Source organism: Pelophylax lessonae, assembly GCF_965119305.1.
Source record: "Pelophylax lessonae genome assembly, chromosome: 6".
NCBI lineage: Eukaryota > Metazoa > Chordata > Amphibia > Anura > Ranidae > Pelophylax > Pelophylax lessonae.
The window spans coordinates 280,128,982-280,149,008 of record NC_138773.1 but is presented as its reverse complement, the minus strand read 5'-3'; the positions used below and the strand labels follow the sequence as shown (position 1 = coordinate 280,149,008).

The 20,027-nt window shown below is 42.4% G+C and overlaps 1 protein-coding gene across 1 annotated transcript in view; it reads left to right on the top strand.

The window, feature by feature from the left end:
- LOC309558300 (protein mono-ADP-ribosyltransferase PARP15-like) overlaps positions 1-20,027 on the top strand; it is a 78,882-nt gene that overhangs the window by 22,499 nt on the left and 36,356 nt on the right. Inside the window, exons 2-5 of the mRNA XM_082261356.1 lie at positions 1,632-1,773; positions 7,340-7,402; positions 16,645-16,976; positions 19,387-19,507. Of these exons, the coding sequence (XP_082117482.1) occupies positions 1,659-1,773; positions 7,340-7,402; positions 16,645-16,976; positions 19,387-19,507 (631 nt within the window). The 5' untranslated portion in view covers positions 1,632-1,658. The remainder of the gene's footprint in view (positions 1-1,631; positions 1,774-7,339; positions 7,403-16,644; positions 16,977-19,386; positions 19,508-20,027) is intronic.

Below are 20,027 nucleotides of genomic sequence, written 5' to 3'. Positions count from 1 at the left end.
CATGCCTTAAATGTCACAGTTCTTTCCACAATTTTAATCAATGGATTCTCCTGTAAGCTTTGTTCTGCACACATAAGCACACACACAGGAACAGGAAGCTGAAGACCAGTCAGCAATGTCCATTTGCTGCAGTCACACTTTTAAGGCCAGAGGGCACCAGGATCTTACAAGCATTGCCTGAGCCAGCCGTGGTAAACGTGCGTTTGCAATACATTATAACATTCATATGTATTTCAGAGACTTTTATCATTTCAAATAATATTAAGTCTCTAAAAGTGTTGTCATCTTTATTCTTGGTTGCTTGAACAAGGCAGCATTCTTGCAGTCATGTTTATCCGTATCTTCTCTTTGGAAGAGTCTGAAGAGAATTGCTTGCCTGGAAAGGTTTGGAGACAGTTCATTGTCAGAATAGTTAACCCTTTCACTGAGTGAGTGGAAACAATCCTTTAGAGCAGGGATCCTAAAACTACGGCCCTCCAGCTTTTGCAGAACTACACATCCCACGAGGCATTGTAAAACTCTGAGATTCACAGACATGACTTGGCATGATGGATAGTTCCTGAACAACTGGAGGGCCATAGTTTGAAGATCCCTGCTTTAGAGTGTATAGCCCACATACAGGGCTTGCCTGCATAGGCATTAGTGGCACAGGCCTAATTTAGGCGATGCATGATGCCTGCCACTCCAAAAGAACTTAATGGCAAGAGCCCATAGTTTACTTCCCATACACTTGAAAGAAAACTCTTACCTGAAAGGTGTCCCTTACCTTCTTTGCAATGACTGGCCACTAGGATGAGGTGACACTCATGGCTCCGCGGCAAAGCGGCAGTAAGAAATACAAGGAGGTAACAGCACACAGTTTTACACAGGACTTGTCTCAGTAAAAATCAATCCCTGACAAGCAGGAATACTGGACAAGAAAATTTAAAAATTTGTTCAGGACAGAAACAAAAAAGGTAGAGCTCAGCATGCATCACAGAGACAAATAAAAAGGCAATAAAATCAGGCAGAATTACATACCAGATAGCTGTACAGCCATGATGTCACCCTTGGGAATATCTGTGCATTGAGCGGGGCATCATTCCCAATGCCAGCCATAACATACACGCAAGAAGCCTATTTAAGGGTCCATACAGCAGGGTCTGCACCTGGGAGCAACAGGTGGACAGCCACAAGTTTATTGCAGCCAAGCAAGGGGTGCTTGTTGGTCCAACAAGGTGAGAAATAAAAAGGAAGGCCAGCCTGTGGGAGGGAGTCAAATTTATGAGTTAGGTCCTGCCAGTGGGGGTATGGGCGGAGCATACCCAGGGGTAGGCTGACATGGAGTTGTCAGGAAAGTGAGGGTGAATTGGTCAACAATAAAAAACCTGATAGGGGCTGTAACCCATTCCTCACTCTATACAAAACTAGTAAAAAAAGGTCTTGGTTGGAGTTATAGTTTAAACATGGGGGACATTAGGCTTTTTTCAATGTTATGTATCATGTAATCCAATCATATAATATCCCCAAAAAAATGAAAATATATATTTTGTGTGAACTGACGCAAAATGGTGTTGTTTGCTGTACTGTTATCAATTGTCATTTTAAAGAACTTTTACATGAGGCAAATATTTTATTGTAAACTGTTTCAGAGTGTTGTTGGAGACAAAGCGGTCATCATGTGTGAGGTGGTGGTCTGTGATACATCTGTGGTGCTGAAATTTGGAAGAATCACAGGTGAAAAGACGGACGCCATAGTAAACCCAACCAATGCAACGCTGGATCAAAATACTGGTAAGACTTGTCATACATTGAAAACTTGTTATATGTGTTTTTTTAGGTGGTTTTTAGAGCATAACTCATAATGACTGGTAAGCAGGTGACCTCAGCAGACAAATTGGTACATTCTTTTTCACCTCACTGGATATTGTCTAAAGTAGGTTTTACAGTTAAAGTGGGATTAAATCCTCAACATTTTTTAGCTCAACACATTGAGCACAATAAAACAAAAGACATTGCTAGTAAAAAACAAAGTATCATTTTACTTTACTATCATTTTATATCATTTTATATTTTAAATATTTTTTTATTGATATATATATATATATATATATATATATATATATATATATATCGTGGGAGATTAGCTCGGTGGCGGGTATGGATGACCCCTTGGGGGGGTTTGGTACACAGGGAGATAGCCGAGAAGTGGTTGCAAACCCTTTGGTTTATTCATGCAATTTTCTTCACCAGACTGCAAGCGTCAAAAACATCAAAATAAAATAAAACACAAAATAAATCCTTGCCACTGTGGGCGGCTACCTTCTCACATACAGGAACCTATCTAATGAAGTCTGTCCCCAACCTACTGTTGGCAGACTTGGCTGATCATACAGCAGACTCTCAATAGTCCATGTTTTATCTTCACACAACAAATGTCCATTGAACATGTCCCTTTTTCTCTTCACATTGAACATGTCCCTTTGCTTGTCTCTTCACATAACAAACAGTTCATTTATTTCTTCCACATATACATAGTTCATTTTCTCACCTTGAGAAGTCTTCAGTCTTAATTAATTTCCCCTTCACACAGGAAATGTCCATTGGTTTCTTTTCACATAGAAACGATCCAAGACCTCTCGATGTAGTCTTCACATTTGTTACCCTCCTCAGCGCACATCGCTTCAGGAGGTCTTCCCCATGCTCACACAGCTTTCAGGGGGCACACATCTGACTGTCCTCCTCTCCCCATGCCCACACAGCGTCAGGAGACAGCAATCCTTAGACTTCCTCTAGACAAATTATAGAGACCTTAACTTCCTCATTCCGAACAGCTGAAGGCCTTTCAACTTCCTTAAGCCGTCCTGGCTACCTTTTCAGCCGACACCCTATAGTAATTGGTGAACTTTCTACACCAGGTGGAAATGTATCTCCTGTCTGTGACTACATCCACAGATTTACCTGACTTCTTGTCACAATATATATATATATATATATATATATATATTTTTTTTTAATTCCCCCTCCTGTGTCGCAGGTGCTATTCCTTCTGCGTCAGCAGTGATTTTTTTTTTTGTGGCGCAGCGGCACTTATAATATTTAGGGCGTAATTGCTGTCCCCCCCCCCCCCCCCCGCGTCCCAGGTGCTTTTCCTTCTGCATCAGCAGTGTTTTTTTTTTGTGGCACAGCAGCACTGATAATATTTAGGGCATAATTGCTGTCCTCTTTTCTGCGTCACAGGTGCTATTCCTTCTGCCTCAGCAGGGGATTTTTGTGTGGCGCAGCAGCACTAATAATATTTAGGGCATAATTGCTGTCCCCCTTCTGAATTGCAGGTGCTATTCCTTCTGCATCAGCAGGGGTTTGTAGCGCAGCAGCACTAATAATATTTAGGGCATAATTGCTGTCCCCCCTTATGCAACGCAGTTGCCATTCCCTCTACATCAGCAGTGTTTTTTTTTTTTTAGTGGCACAGCAGCACTAATATGGTAGACTCTGCCCCCTTTCTTAAATTTGTGGAATGTGCTGATCCACAGTGGCAGGTTTCAAAAAGACATTTATTTTCTCATAAGGCCATTCCAGCTCTGTACCATCATGTGGAAGGTAATGTTTTGGCCTCGTTAGACAGAGCAGTCAATAGGAAGGTTCACATTACTGCTGACTCATGATTCAGAAGGCGTGGTCAGGGACGTTACATTTCCTTCAAGATGCACTGGGTAACACTGCTGGCAGCTACGAAGGATGCAGGACAGGGTTCAGTGCTGGAGATTGTTCCGCCCCCAATGCTTTCAAAACATTGGTGGTAAGTCTGCCACATCTGTCTGCTCCACCCCTCCTCTTCTTCTTCCTCTTTGGCCACTTCTGCTGAATTGTCTTCTGAACCAGCAGTGCTCCCTAAGTGTTCAAGGGGCTACGCAAGCAGTCAGGCTAAAAGATGCCATGCAGTGCTTCAGTTGGTCTGTCTAGGGGACAGGAGCCACACCAGGGCAGAGATTCTGTCAGGGGCAGGCTCAGAGGTGGTTGATGCCATGGCAGCTTGAGCCAGAAATGGTTGTATGCGACAATGGCACCAACCTTCTCTTCGACCTCCGTCAGGGACACTTGACACATGTTCCATGCTTGGCACATGTCCCGAATTTGGTGGTGCAGCATTTCTTGAACAGGTACCCAGGCTTACAAGATCTTCTGAGGCAGGCTAAAAATGTCTGTGGCCATTTCCAGTAGTCATACAATACCAGTGCTCGGCTGGCTGACATTCAATGGGAATTCAACCTGCCCACCAACAGCCTCATTTATGACATGCTCACCAGGTGGAACTCAACATTAGCAATGCTGCAGCATCTGCACATGCAGAAGAGGGCCATCAATGAGAACCTGTGTGAGTATGGCACAAGGAAAGGCTCAGGGGAGCTTGGCTTCTCTTCCCCATGCCAGAGGCTGCTGATGAAGGATGCATGCACTGTCCTGTCCCCATTTGACGAGGCCACAAGGAGCCGCAATGAGGAATGCATCAGTGACACTATCCTTCTAGTCTTCCTGCTGGAGCACACACTTCGTGGAATCATGGACAGGGCACTTGAGGTAGAACAGTGGGAGGAAGAGGAGGTCTTTCTTTCCTCACAAGGCCCCCTTTATGCAAATATCATTCCTGTGGGGCCGCAAAACACACAGGAGGAAGAGGAGGAGAAGGAGGATTGTGGCACCATGAATGTAGAGGATAACATACAGCAGTCTTCAAGGGATGGTTTTCATTCCCCAGAAACCACAAGAGTTGTACGTGGCTGGGGAGAGGTTGCTCCTGACAATGTCATCCTTAGTGACCCAGAGGGCTCATTCCTCCTCAAACCTACGCTGCATGGGCTCCCTGATTCTGCAAAGCCTGAAAAAGGACCAGAGGATTCATGGTAATAAGGAGAGGGATTATTGCTGGCAACCCTTCTTGATCCACATTACAAGAGTAAAGTTGCAGAGCCCATCCTGCCTTCGCAGAGGGAACAGAGAATGAAACACCTTAAAGAGAAATTTGTGGAACACCTTTCCAGACACTGGGAGGTTACCATTTCTGGGCAACGTGTTTCTGAGGCTTTGTTCGGTCAAAGGAGGAGCGGTGGAGAAGGTGGCTGGCTGATGAATGCCTTTTAACAATTCTTTAGTCCTCAGAGCCCAGGGCTGTTAGGTTTGAGCAACCATCGGCAGCGTCTGCATCATATGGTGCAGGATTATCTAGGGGTAAGAGCAGACTTGGATACCTTTCCAACTGAGCATCCATTACTGGGTCTTGAGGATGAACCACTGGCCAGAACTTGCTCAATATGCAATTGAGCTATTGGCCTATCTTGCTTCCAGCTTGCTTTCCGAACGAACATTCAGTGCTGCTCGAGGTTTTGTGACAGATAAAATAGTGCGTCTGTCCACAGACTCCGTTGACAGGCTGACGTTTATCAGTCCTGGATCAACACCAGCTGTCAAGCCTCTGATGTTGATGTAACTGATTGAATTTGCTAGGGATCTGGGATCCCTCGAAGACTGCCTATCCTATTCTTGAATCTTGATTATGCTAACTTACAACAATGTTTTTGGTTTAGGGAACTACCAACACCCAAAGGCTCAATTTTTCTGCACCTGTTTGACAGGTGCATGTAATTTCAGGTTTTTTAAATTCTAATTCTATACAGTAGGGCACGTTCCTGCACCCGGCAAGAGTAACTGTGAGGGGTTACAGTGTTCAGGCACCGCCAACACCCAAGGCCCAATTTTTTTGCACCTGGATGACAGGTGCATGTAATTTCATTTTTTTTTTTCTAATTTTATATAGCAGGGCCTGTTCCTGCACCAAGCAAGAGCAACTGTGAGGGGTTACAGTGTTCAGACACCACTAGGGATGGGTGAATGGTTTGAGCCAAGCACAAGTTTGGCCCAGGTACTCACCTAACACCGGAACTTTCTCGGCACTTAGCAGGATGTTCGCTTACCGAGCGCACAGTCAATAGGTTGTTAAGGCTTCCCTGCTGAGAGCTGAATTAAAAACAAATTGGGGTAAAACAGCTTGGGGGACCCTTTGGGTCTTGTATGGCTTTTAAGGGGAATCCCATGACAGAATTTAAAGAAAAATGACATGTGGTCCCCCCCAATATTTATTCCAGGCCCTTTGGGTCTGGTATAGATTTTAAGGGGAAATCTACGCCAAAAGTGAAAAAAAAAAAGGCGTAGGCTTGTCGCCATATTGATGGGGACAAGGGTCTCTTCCTGAAAACCCTGTACTGTGGTTTTCGGGGTCCGTGGGTGGGGGGCTTATGGGAACCTGGAAGCCCCCTTTACCAAGAGGGCCCCCAGATCTCACCCCCCCCCCCATGTGAATGGGTATCGGGTTCCCTTTCCATTCACCCAAAAAAGTGTACAAAAAAAAAATCAAACGCAAGTCCTTTATTTAGAAATAAAAAAATAGTGTCCCCCGATGTAAATCCATTGTTAATCACATCGCTCGCTGCACCTGCTGACCTGAAAAAAGAAAAAAAAGAAGAAAAAAAAAGCTCCGCTCTCGGAGAACACTTCCCGCGGACTGCCTATTCGCAGTTTGAAAGTTCTTATATAAGGAATGGGCGGGGCAGCCCCACCCCTCGCGACATCACGATGTACCTGATACCCATTCACATGGGGGGCCAGGATCTGGGGGCCCCCTTGTTTAATGGGGCTTCCCGATTCCAATAAGCCCCCCAACCGACAACCAGAGCCCAGGGTTTTCGGTAAGAGACCCTGATGCCAGAGCCCCCCCTGCCCTAGAGCATCCCCCCTCATATTGACGGCAAGTTTAAATTACATTTTTTCCTTTAGAAATGTCAGTATTGCTGCAACAGGCTCCATACATCGTACAGATGCGCCACTTTACAGGCACATAAAGGGGACCCCCCAGGCACAATGTTTAAAGGAATTTTTCATTTTTATTGTTTCACTTTAAGCATTATTAAAATCTTTGCTCCTGAAGAAGCAATTGTTTAAAAAACATTTTTTTTTAAATTGATACATATCCCCCAGGGCAGTGCCCAGGTCCCCATACAATTTTTATGGCATTGAATTGCATATAAGCCTTTAAAAAATTTAGATTTTTCATGTTCATGTCCCATAGACTTTAATAGGGTTCGCATGTTCGCTAGAACTTTTTCCCTGTTCGAGATGTTCTTGTACGAACCGAACAGGGGGTGTTCAGTCCATCACTATTATGAAGCTGTGATTGGCCACTTTTTTTTTTTTAGACTATTAGACTATTTGCTTATCCTGTTGTTCAGCTTTAAAATAGAGCAGTTATGATGGTAGCTTGTATACAGTATGTATTCAATATAAATTAATTTTTTCCTATTTTCAGGTATAAGCGGAGTTATTCTGGCCGCAGCGGGGGATACTGTGAAGACAGAATGTGCACGTTTAAGTAAGAAAAATTTTCTGATATAAGTTAAATTTGACTTAACATAGTGAAATAAATGCATATAACCAGAAAGTATTAGAACACGTAGATCCAATGTAGAATGCGAAAAAAACTCTGTTTTCCATGATTTCCATTTTTTAACTTTGAAGGCGCATTAAACTTTTGAGAGAGGTCTTCCTGAGGTTCTGTTCTGGGTTTTGCATGTAGTGTTGTAAGCAAACAACTCCTGGAAAACACCTTTCTAGAGTATTCTTAACCCTTACAAAATTGTGAGCTGCTATCGCAATACCACAACTGGAGGCTGAATAGACATTTGACTCTACATATGATTCCTGAGGATGTTCAATGAAAACTTTTATGGTAAAGAAATAAAAAATGAATCATTCATTCAGCTTAGTAATAATAAAAAATATACTCTGTGTACAAATGTTTGTGGACACCTGAAAATCAAACCTATATGGGATTGTTGCACATTTCAAAACCATGGGCAATAATATGTGTTCCTGAGATTTGTAACTATAACAACCCCTATTTTAATGGGGTGCACCGTGCAGGGGTGGGCTGATTTTAGTTTTGCACCCCCCCCTCCTGATTTGGACATTGCATCCACTGACCAATGAGGTAGCCTGTTGGGGACAATTGATATGAGGGGGACTCTGATTGGGACAGTTGATGTAAGGAGGACACTAATGGGTTCATTTGATGTAGGGGAGACTCTGATGGGGGCACTCTGATAGGGGCAAATAATTTAGGGGACACTCTGATGGGGGATTGGTGTGTGGGGGCATTCTGATGTGAACAGTTTACATATAGGGGCACTGTAATGAGGACAATTGATGTAAGGGGCACTTAGATGGGCGACATGTTATGTAAAAGGGCACTCTGATGGAGATGTCTGATGTAAGGGGGGCACTCCGATGGGGACACCTGATATAAGAGGGGACTCTGATTGGGACACCAGATGTAAGAGGGGACTCTGATCTGAGCCCTGATATAAGGAGGAATTCTGTTGGGTACATCTGATGTAAGAAGGCATAGGATATGTTTATTCATCCAAATATAATGAAAGCCTAATACATACTAGAGCTACTTATTCACTCATACACCACCTCTGCGCTGCCACTGTCATTACTTCCACTCCATGACTTGTGGTATGGAAGTGTGCCGGATGAACAAGGATTAATGGTTCCCTGCATCCCTGTCACACCATTGACATAACGCTCCCTGACTTTTTTTTTACTGCGCCCTAAGATCAGATAGACTAGACCCAGCCCTGTTTGGGAAGTCAGGTACTGGTGTTGGACAAGAGGATCTGGCTTACAATCAGCATTCCAATTCAACCCAAAGGTGTTTAGTAAGGTTGAGGTTGTTGCTCTAAAAAAGGCTCCCCTTAAGCTCATCCATGCGATTAGCTGGTTTTTGCACAGATGCACAAGGATGGAAACTCGCAATTGTCCTAAATATCAATTTGTGCTGTGTACTCTACACAGCCTAAACTGAATAGACTTTTTGTGGGAGCTCCTCATAATCTGCAGTGGCTAGCATGATCCTGACTATACATGGGAACCCTTGCTTGAAGAGTGGGCCTGTATGGGTATAGCTGGCCAGCTTCTGCAATCATTCTTTTTTCAGTGCAACCAAAGCCAAAACGCAGATGCAGGAGCTATTTTACTAACCTTAGTCTATAGTGCTACTTTAACCACTTGCCTACAGTGAACTTTCACCCCCTTCCTGCCCAGACCGATTTTCAGCTTTCAGCGCTCTGACATTTTGACTGAGAATTACTCAGTCATGCAACACTGTACCCATACAAAAATTGTGTCCTTTTTTTCACACAAATAGAGCTTTCTTTTGATGGTATTTGATCAATACTGGGTTTTTTATTTTTTGTGCTATAAATAAAAAAAGACTGAAAATATCGTGAAAAAACGCATTTTTCTTTGTTTCTGTCATAAAATTTTGCAAATTAGTAATTTTTCTTCACAAATTTTGGCCAAAATTTATACTGCTACTTATCTTTGGTAAAAATAACCCAAGTAAGTGTATATTATTTGGTCTTTGTGAAAGTTATAGAGTCCACAAGCTATGGTGCGAATCATTGAAAATTGATCACACTTGATCACACCTGATGTACTGAAGGCCTATCTCATTTCTTGAGACACTAAAAAGTCAGGAAAGTACAAATACCCCCCAAATGACCCCTTTTTGGAAAGTAGACATTCCAAGGTATTTAATAAGGGGCATGGTGAGTTTTTTGAAGTTGTAATTTTTTCCCACAATGCTTTGCAAAATGAAGATTTTTTTTTTTTTTTTACAAATTGCCGTATTAACAGGTTATTTCTCTCACACAGCACATGTATACTTGCAACTACACCCCAAAACACATTCTACTACTCCTCCTGAGTATGGCGATACCACATGTGTGAGACTTTTTCACAGCCTGGCCACATGCAGAGGCCTAACATCCAAGTAGCAGCGTCCGGCATTCTAGGAGCACAAATTACACATATAATTTCCTGACAACCTATCGCACTTTTGAAGGCCCTGGAGCACCAGGACAATGGAAACCCCCATAAAATGACCCCATTTTGGAAAGCAAACAGCCCAACGTATAATTTTTGAGGCATAATGAGTCTTTTGAATATGTCATTTTTTTCCACAAGTTTTTGGAAAATGTGGAAAGAAAATGAAAACACATTTTTTTTACACAAAGCTGTCCATTTATGCAATATTTCTAACACATAGCATGTACATAGCAAAACTTGCACCCCAAAATACATTCTGCTATTCCTCCTGAGTATGGCGATACCACATGTGTAATACTTTTTCACAGCCTGGCCACATACATAGGCCTAACATCCAAGTAGCGCTTTACACAAAGTTGTCCATTTATCCACTTTAAGACTGGGCCTATTTTTGACACTTGGTGTTTACAAGCTAAAATCATTTTTTTTGCTAGAAAACTACTTGGAACCCCCAAACATTATATATTTTTTTTTAGCAGAGACCCTAGAGAATAAAATGGAGATCGTTGCAATATTTTTTATCACACCATATTTGCGCAGCAGTCTTCCAAATGCGATTTTTTTTAAAAAAATTCACTTTTTTGAAGTAAAAAATAAGAAAACAGTAAATTTAGCCTAATTTTTTTCCATAATGTGAAAGATAATGTTACGCCGAGTAATTAGATACCCAACATGTCATGCTTCAAAATTGCGCATGCTCACAGAATGGCGGCAAACATTGGTACTTAAAAATCCCCATAGGCAACATTTTAAAAATTTCTGCAGGTTACTAGCTTAGAGTTACAGAGGAGGTCTAGGGCTCAAATTATTGCTCTCGCTCTAACGATCGCGGCGATACCTCACATGTATGGTTTGAACACCGTTTACATATGTGGGCGGGACTTGCGTATGCGTTTGCTTCTGCGCGCGAGCTAACGGGGACAGGGCGCTTTAATTTTTTTTTTTTCCTATTTATTTTATTTATTATTTTTTTATTTTTACACAGTTTAAAAAAAAAAATGTTTTGATCATTTTTATTCCTATTACAAGGAATGTAAACATCCTTTGTAATATAAATAGGCCTGACAGGTCCTCTTTATTGTGAGATCTGGGGTCAAAAAGACCTCACACCTCACAACTACACTAAAAAAGAAAAAAAAAAAAAATAGTTGAAAGAGGAAAAAAAAAAAAGCGGCCCTTTAAACCGGTTGCTAGGCAACGTCTTTTGACGTAGCTCCGATCCTCCAAGACCATAGAGTCGAGTGAGGGCCATCTTGCCCTCACTCGACTTCCTGTCTCTGAGGATCCGGGACCGGATAGTTTTCCCCGCTGCCGGCGGGTCCGGTAAGCTGGGAAAACGTCTGGGACGCGGCAGGAGGGGGGGGGGGCACCTCTTCCCCTGCACCGTAAGGGTAATTCCGCGGCGAATCCGCCACTGGGACCACCCTTATCTGAAAGCCGACCGCCTGCCGTTTCAAAAAATACCGGGGTTATGGGGGCTATCTGCTGCCATAACCCCAGTATTTAGCTTTTAATGGCCGACGCATATAGTCGTTAGGCGGTCAGTAAGTGATTGCATGCATATGGCAAACAGGTGACGATGACTGATGGGGTGACAGGTGACAATGACTGATGGGGTGACAGGTGACGATGACTGATGGGGTAACAGGTGACGATGACTGATGGGGTGACAGGTGACGATGATTGATGAGGTGACAGGTGATGATGATTGATGAGGTGACAGGTGACGATGATTGATGATGAGGTGACAAGTGACGATGATTGATGGGGTGACAGATGACAATCACTGACGGGGTGACAAGTGACGATGATTGATGGGGTGACAAGTGACGATCACTGATGGGGTGTCAAGTGACGATGATTGATAGGGTGACAGATGACAATGACTGATGGGGTGACAGGTGACGATGACTGGTGGGGGGACAGGTGACGGTGATTGATGGGGTGACAGGTGACGGGCGATGGTAACTGATGGGTGACAGGTGACGGGCGATGGTGCACGGCGGTACTGATGGCAGTCTCTGGTGACCGGTGAACTTTAGGCTACGTTCACATGTGAGCGTAGCGATCATGGGCAGAATCACTGCGATTCTGCCCGCGATCCAGAAATCATTGCAAATCGCGGGGCGCCTGTGCGTTGCCCGTGATTTGCAATAGCACTCCAAACGCTGTGCGATGTTGCTGCGATTTCCGCCTGCCGAATCGCGGTAACATCACGCAAACAACGCATGATGCCCCAAAGAAACTCTTGTACCTTTTTTGGGCGTCATGCGTTGTTTGCGCGATGTTACCGCAATTCGGCAGGCGGAAATTGCGGCAACATCGCACAGCGTTTGGGGTGCTATTGCAAATCACGGGCAAAGCACAGGCGTCCCGCGATTTGCAATGATTTCCGGATCGCGGGCAGAATCGCTGTGATTCTGCCCGCGATCGCTGCGCTCACATGTGAACGTAGCCTTATGGGTGTCAATTTCTGGGCACTGATGAGGTGACAGGTGACATGGGGGGGGGGGGGGCTGAGGACTGTGTGGGGACATTTATTTCTGTGCTTTTACTTTGTGACAGGTGTACAGAGCAGTAACTCACTGTTTCTAGCTCTGCTCTCCTCACACTGGAAACTGTATGAGGAGAGAAGAGCTAGTAACAATGAGTTACTGCTCTTTGTTTACATTTTGTGATCGTCTGTGAATGGATTCACAGCCGATCACATAGTAAACAGTCACTGTCAGTGACTGTTTACTACCGCCGGTGACAGCTGTGTTCCTACGGAACACAGTGCCACCGACATGACCTCGCTGTGCGCTCCCGATCGTGCATGCGCGGTCATCTTGTGGGCGCCTCCATTGTGATCGGCTGTGTCATTGGAACACAGCCGATCACGTGGGAAACAGCCACGCCCATTGGCTGTTTCCCCCCTGCCGGTGACGGGGGGTGTCCCGGGGACACCCCGACACCGGCAGTGCAGGGCGGCACGCAGGCGATCGCGCGCCTGCCCTGCTTAAAGTGCCGCCATCATATGACAGCGGCCCAGGATAATGGTCGCTCCGCTCCGCCGTCATATGACGGCGAGCGGGCGGCAAGCGGTTAAAGTAAGAGGGGAAATGAAAGATGGTCATAGAACTCTGATTATAGTTGGATGTGTTGGCATGCTAATACCATACTCTTTGTGGTCATGTTCCTGTATTAATGTGCACCCTAGGATCATCTAAGAAGTTATGTTTATGCCACAGAACTGAAAGAGAGAGGAAGCAAATCCTCCTGATTCCAGCTTACAGTGCATCCGGAAAGTATTCACTGAGCTTCACTTTTTCCACATTTTGTTATGCTACAGCCTTATTCCAAATTGGGTTAAATTCATTATTTTCCTCAAAATTCTACAAAACAATGCCCCATAAAGACAATGTGAAATAAGTTTGTTTGAAATCTTTCCAAATTTATAAAAAAAACAAAAAAAATCCCATGTACATAAGTATTTACAGCCTTTGCCATGACACTCAAAATTGAGCTTAGGTGCATCCCGTTTCCACTGATCATCCTTGAGATGTTTCTACAACTTGATTGGAGTCATCCTGTGGTAACTTCAGTTGATTGGACATGATTTGAAAAGGCACACACCTGTCTATATAAAGTTCCACAGTTAGCAGTGCATGTCACAGCACAAACCAAGCCATAAAGTCCAAGGAATTGTCTGTAGACCTCTGATATAGGATTGTATCCAGGCACAGATCTGGGGAGGGGTATAGAAAGGTTTCTATACAAAACACAAAGAGGGCGCACCGACCTAGTGCATTATCCTGAGACAAATAATTTATTGAATAAAAACACGGTAAGTATTGTACTCACAAAGGCATCAGAAAATTGTGCATCACAGATCTCTGTAAATTCCATCTAATGTGTCAACACGTATGAGTATAACAGTCACTGATGACCTCCGTGCACTAACGCGTTTCGAGGAATTCCTCTTCTTCAGAGCCACCTGAAGAAGAGGAATTCCTCGAAACACGTTAGCCCATGAAAGTCTTCAGTGACTGTTATACTCATACGTGTTGACACATTGAATGGAATTTATAGAGATCTGTGATGCGCAATTTTCTGTTGCCTTTGTGAGTACAATACTTACTGTGTTTTTATTCAATAAATTATTTGTCTCGGGATAATGCACTAAGTCTGTGCACCCTCTGTGTGTTTTGTGTAGTTGCAGTGTTAGACCTCCCTAAGTCTTTGAGGGCAGCAAGACCATGATTACCCGTTTCTAAAAACAATGAAGACATAAGCACATCCATCCAGAAGGGTCATTTTCCTAAGCGCAGGAGGCATTGTGTGTGTGACTGTTACAGAAAGATTTCTTCAGCATTGAAGGTCCCAATGAGCACAGTGGTCTCCATCATCTGTAAATGGAAGAAGTTTGGAACCACCAGGACACTTCCTAGAGTGGGCCACCCGGCTAAACTAAGCGATCGGGGGAGAGGGGCCTTAGTCAGGGAGGTGACCAAGAACCCGATGGTCACTCTGACAGAGCTCTAGTGTTTCTCTGTGGAGAGAGGAGAACCTTCCAGAAGAACAACCATCTCTGCAGCACTCCACCAATCAGGCCTGTATGGTAGAGTGGCAAGACGGAAGCTATTCCTCAGTAAAAGGGACTTGACAGCCCACCTGGAGTTTGCCAAAAGTCACCTGAAGGACTTTCAGACCATGAGAAACAAAATTCTCTGGTATGATGAAACAAAGATTAAACTGTTTTGCCTAAATGGCAAGTGCCATGTCTGGAGGAAACCAGGCACTGCTCATTACCTGGCCAATACCATCCCTACAGTGAAGCATGGTAGTGGCAGCATCATACCTTAGGGATGTTTTTCGGCAGAAACTGGGAGACTAGTCAGGATCGAGAGAAAGATGAATGCAGCAATGTACAGAGACATCCTTAATGAAAACCTGCTCCAGAGCACTCTGTACCTCAGATTGGGGTAAGGGTTTATCTTCCAACAGGACAACAACCATAAACACACAGTCAACATAACAAAGGAGTGGCTACGGGACAATTCTGTGAATGTCCTTGAATAGCCCAGCCAGAGCCCAGACTTGAACACGATTGACCATCTCTGGACAGATCTGAAACTGGCTGTGCACCAACACTTCCCATCCAACCTCATGGAGCTTGACAGGTCCTGCAAAGACGAATGTGACAAACTGCCCAAAAAGAAGTGTGCCATGCTTGTAGCATCATACTTAAAAAGACTTGATGCTGTAATTGGTGCCAAAGGTGCTTCAACAAAGTATTGAGCAAAGGCTGGGAATACTTATGTACATGAGATTTTTATTCATATTTAATTTTAAATCAGTTTGCAAAGTTTTCAAACAAACTTCTTTCACGTTGTCATTGTGGTGTATTGTTTGTAGAATTTTGAGGAAAATTATTAATTTAATCAATTTTGGAATAAGGCTGTAACATAACAATATGTGGAAAAAGTAAAGCACCGTGAATACTTTCCTGATGCACTGTATATATGTGGTCATCAACCAAGTGATACATAATATAGGCCTTATAAAAGGAATGTGATATGGAAATACTCGCGCCAAGGAATGCAAAATAGTGTCTGTGGGAAGCTGCAATGTAATCAGGTGCACTAAAAGTTAGTGATCTAAGATTGTGAACAGAAAAAAACTTACTGCGCTACCCTATTTTTCTAACTAGTGAACAGCTCTTATAATGGATTGTTATTTGACAATGTGCAGTATGGTGAATAAATAAATAAATAAAAGGATGAGTGTGGATCCCTCCAAACTCAAATATAAAGTGCAATAATGCCCATATAAAATATGCAATAACAATGTCAATATCAGAATGGTGCAACAACAGCATTTACATATATAATTTATAATTTAACTTGAATGGTGACAGTCCATTTAACGTGACTAAAGTGCAAAGTGCTGGAAAAAAGTCTCTTTGTGCAGATTTCAAACGGTGGTGACTCCTGTGACCCTCTGATCACCCTCCAGTGCTCGAAGGTAAGGTATCCCACTTACCAGATATGGTGGATTCTTATGGCATACGCCAAAAAGAATCTGTAAGCGCTTGTGTGTTTCTCCTGACCTCAGATGGTCCGGTTCTGTGTTTCGCCCATAAGCACTCGGGATAAACAAGAAAAAGAAATGCTCCTCATAGTGTAGAAAGGTAACGACCTTTATTATCACTCAAACACATGTATAAAAAACACACTCTTCATGTAGAAACACATCCAATAAAAGTCCTTAAAAACTGTGGTGAATAAAACTCCAAAAAACTCTTGTGCAAATACCGCAAGGAAAAACGTGATAGGTCACAGCAAAAGTTGGGGTACCCGTTAGGGTAAATGGTAGATACTAATACCGCTACTGAGCTTCCGTAGTGCCTCGCGGCACGGTATGTCAGGACCTTATAAAAGGAAAACTGAATTAGATGAGACCAGTAGGTAATGTAGCACACACAGAAAACTTACGATTATATAACCATATTTTCATCATTATCACAAGAGCAGTCATTTGAGAAGATGTAATAGCTGCCATAAATATTAACGGGTCAGTCTGGCTAAATTAAGTAGACATGGAAATGCTTGTGACAATAGAAAAGCTATGGATCGATGCTACTCTACCTCTCAAAACTTTTGAAATAGGATCATAGTAATTCATTAATTTTATTACCAGAAGGAAACATAAATGACTAATCCTTCCGTTTACTTCCAGGCAAGATCCCCAATAATGGACATGTTGTAACTGTGGCTGGAAATCTGGAGTGTCAAAGAATAATTCACCTGAGAGATGTAACAGTAGAGACGATTGTGACATTGGTGAAAAAAGCTCTGAAGGCCTGCGACCTGTACAATATGGCATCTGTTAGCTTCCCAGCCCTTGGAACTGATAATCTTGATGCCCAGACGTCCATTAAATTAATTGTAAAGGGGATTGAAGATTACATGACTGATCCATCTATCATGACCATCATCTCAAAGATTGCCATCATTATTGGAGAGCAGAATGTTTATGATGAGTACTTGAAGTTTTTTCAAAGCTACCAGGTATAAAGAACGAGTCAGTAATACTACGTTTTTATAAAATGCAAATTAATTGTAGGTATATTGTCATTTAAGCCAATTATGTATTTTTAAAAAAAATACTCATATGTTATTTTAAATAGTTCCTCGGTCTGTCTTTGTACTAGTTTACCATAATTCATTCACATCAACATTTAGACTGGGAAAGGATTGGGCAGCACTGCTAGCCTATCAGGCTTTACTGCATTGACCAGCACTGTAAATCTGATAAATAGAGCTTACTGATTGGATGAGAAAGCAATGAGATGACCTTATCAGTGAGCTGTTGCTTATTTAGTGTCCGAACACAGCTTATATAATTAATAAAAGGTCAGGACCTTGTTACAGTATGTGTCTGGCAGGGGTGGTGGCTAAATCACAAATTTTTTGGCAGGTTGGATAGTTCACACAAATGTATTTCAATGGTGTATTTTAGCTATTTCCCTACACATTACCTAAACTTTCTGTGAATTCTGTCCTGAAATGGAGATCTCATCATTGAAATGTTAAGCCCCGTACACACGCAACGTTTATCGGCCGACCGATCGTCCGTCTTTTGTCCAGAGTTGTGTTTTGTTGATTGGAATGTGCCTAGACTGCACACGAATTTTCTCGCCCAACAAAATTCTACTTCAGAAGTGATGTCATGTGTTGGTTTGCTTTCTTTGTGTTCTTTCTTCACTGAGCATGCCCATACTTGCTCATTAGATTTTTCCCTGTCGAAATCTGTACTGACTGCAGGAAAATCGGCCGTGTTTTGACGGCAGACAAAAATTTTATAGCCCGCACACCAGATTTTTTTTGGCCGAAAAGTCGGAGTCGGGTGTCGCAAGCATCATACTAACAAGCCGAAATTCGGCAGATCGGTCATCGGACGAAAATTCCCTGCCGATTTTCGACGAGGGTGTACGAGGCTTTAGTTATTGTGTTTTAGAAGGCAATAATAAAGGGCATTGAAACATTAGTTGTTATGTTCTAGAAGGCAATAATAAAGGGCATAAAGGCATTTACACAAATCCCACCAGAAAAAGATGATGGGGGCTGGGAGGAACAGATCTGTTATTGCAAAGTCTGGTTTTCCATGATGAAGATAACTGTAGGATTTATTTAATTAAAGTAAAACTTTAGCTTCAATTTTAAAATGTACTTTAAATTAAAATAAACTAAAGGCAAAAGTTTGCTTTAAGCGTTGGATACTGTGGAAGAGTTAAAACTACGGTAAGCCTTTTATTGCTGTCTGTATCCTGGGAAGATTTACCCCCTCTTTTTGTCCCGGTGACTATCGCCAATATTTCAAATCACCAGAAATCACCAGTAACAGGAAAATCATCCAATGGGGACACTTGTTACAGTAACAACAGTCAAGGCGGAATTGCCCTAAGTTTGGAGAGGTGTCTTCTACCTTCCCAATGGGACAGGAATTTTAACCATTTCCTGCTCTATACAAAATGAAAAAAACGTTTTGAATTCGATACAGAATTTAAGAAAAATTGAGTGTTTTAATAGAATTACAAAATAACAATATACTGTCACAGCTAGGTAAGATGAGCAAATAACAGCAACATTAAAGAAGAACTATAGGCAAAACGTTTTATTTTTTTTATTTTGGATAGAGCAAGAGAGGGTTATAACCCCTGTCAGATTTTTTTTCCCCCCATATGTGTCTTATTGTGGAGGTTTCCCTTTACTTCCTGTCCCATAGCCAATTGGGAAGTGAGAGGAAATCCCTCCAAATAAGGGAATTCCTTGGGGACCCCCTGGGTCACCAGAACTAGTGTCCCTATCGGAAGACTTCCTCTTTATTACTTTTCTGGTGACAACCCAAAATTTGGGATTTACTTTTATTTTTACTTTTAATGATAGTGCTAAACCGGAGAAAAAGAGGGAGGGAATCTCCTTAGTGGGGCACAGACAGCATTAAAAACCTGACAGGGATTCCAATCCCTCTCCACGCTATCCAAAACTAAAAAAAATGTTACAAATTAGTTACACCTAAACCTAAAATTACAGTTAAACCTAAAATATGTTGGCACTAAGATCTTATCCAAAAAAAATCACAACCCGCTATGATACAACAGTTGCATATAAGTGAAGCACTGGTGATAAAAGCACAAATTGTACCCCTTTACAGTATATTGCATAAGGTATATTAATAATAAGGTATTATAGTACAAACAGCAGCACCTTCATCAGGGGAATGTAAATTCCATATGCATTTGTGGAGTAAAGGATTGGTATTTTTTGGATAACGTTATTGTGTTTATTCAGATAGTTGCTAGAATAAATGTCTTCCCTGGAGTAAATTTATATTGCATGTCAAGGTTAGAAATAGATTGTCACAATTTGTGCCATAATAAATTATCTGTTTGCTTTTTGCCTTTTCTCTGTGATTTAGACCAATTACCCTCACTTCACGGCCTTTGGAAAAACAATAGAGTTAATAAAAGGAGACATCACAGATCAAGCTGTGGACTGCATTTTGAACCTTACAAATCAGACATTAAATCAATCCCGTGGTAAATATATACAGTTACTCTATAACAGCAATATACAATTTCATTGTATTCATCAGTACTCTTTAATATGTAAAATACATACCAGTAGCTATGGAGCTGGAGGTTTGGAACTGGTAAATTTTGGTGCAGGAAGGGTTGGTGTTTCACAAAGAGAGAGTGAGTATGCAAACAAGGGGTTCATTTTATATCAGGGAGGGTATATGGGTGTTCGGAGGGCATTTAGGTGTTAGACTTATGCATACACACGTGCAGATTATCTGCAGACTTTTGTCTGCAGACTTACCTTTTCTATGCAGTGCAAGGGCCTGCCGGATTGCATACAAATTGAAAGTGTTTAGGTTTGACCTCATATTATATGGTTTTGGTAAGTCTGCAGACAAAAGTCTGCAGATAATCTGCACGTGTGTATGGGGCATTACAAGAAAGATTGAAGTGAGAGGTAAAAAGGTTAGTTTGAGAGATAGTGTTAGAGTTGCATGGCATGGGAGTGTTAGAGTTGCATGGCATGAGTCATGGGCCC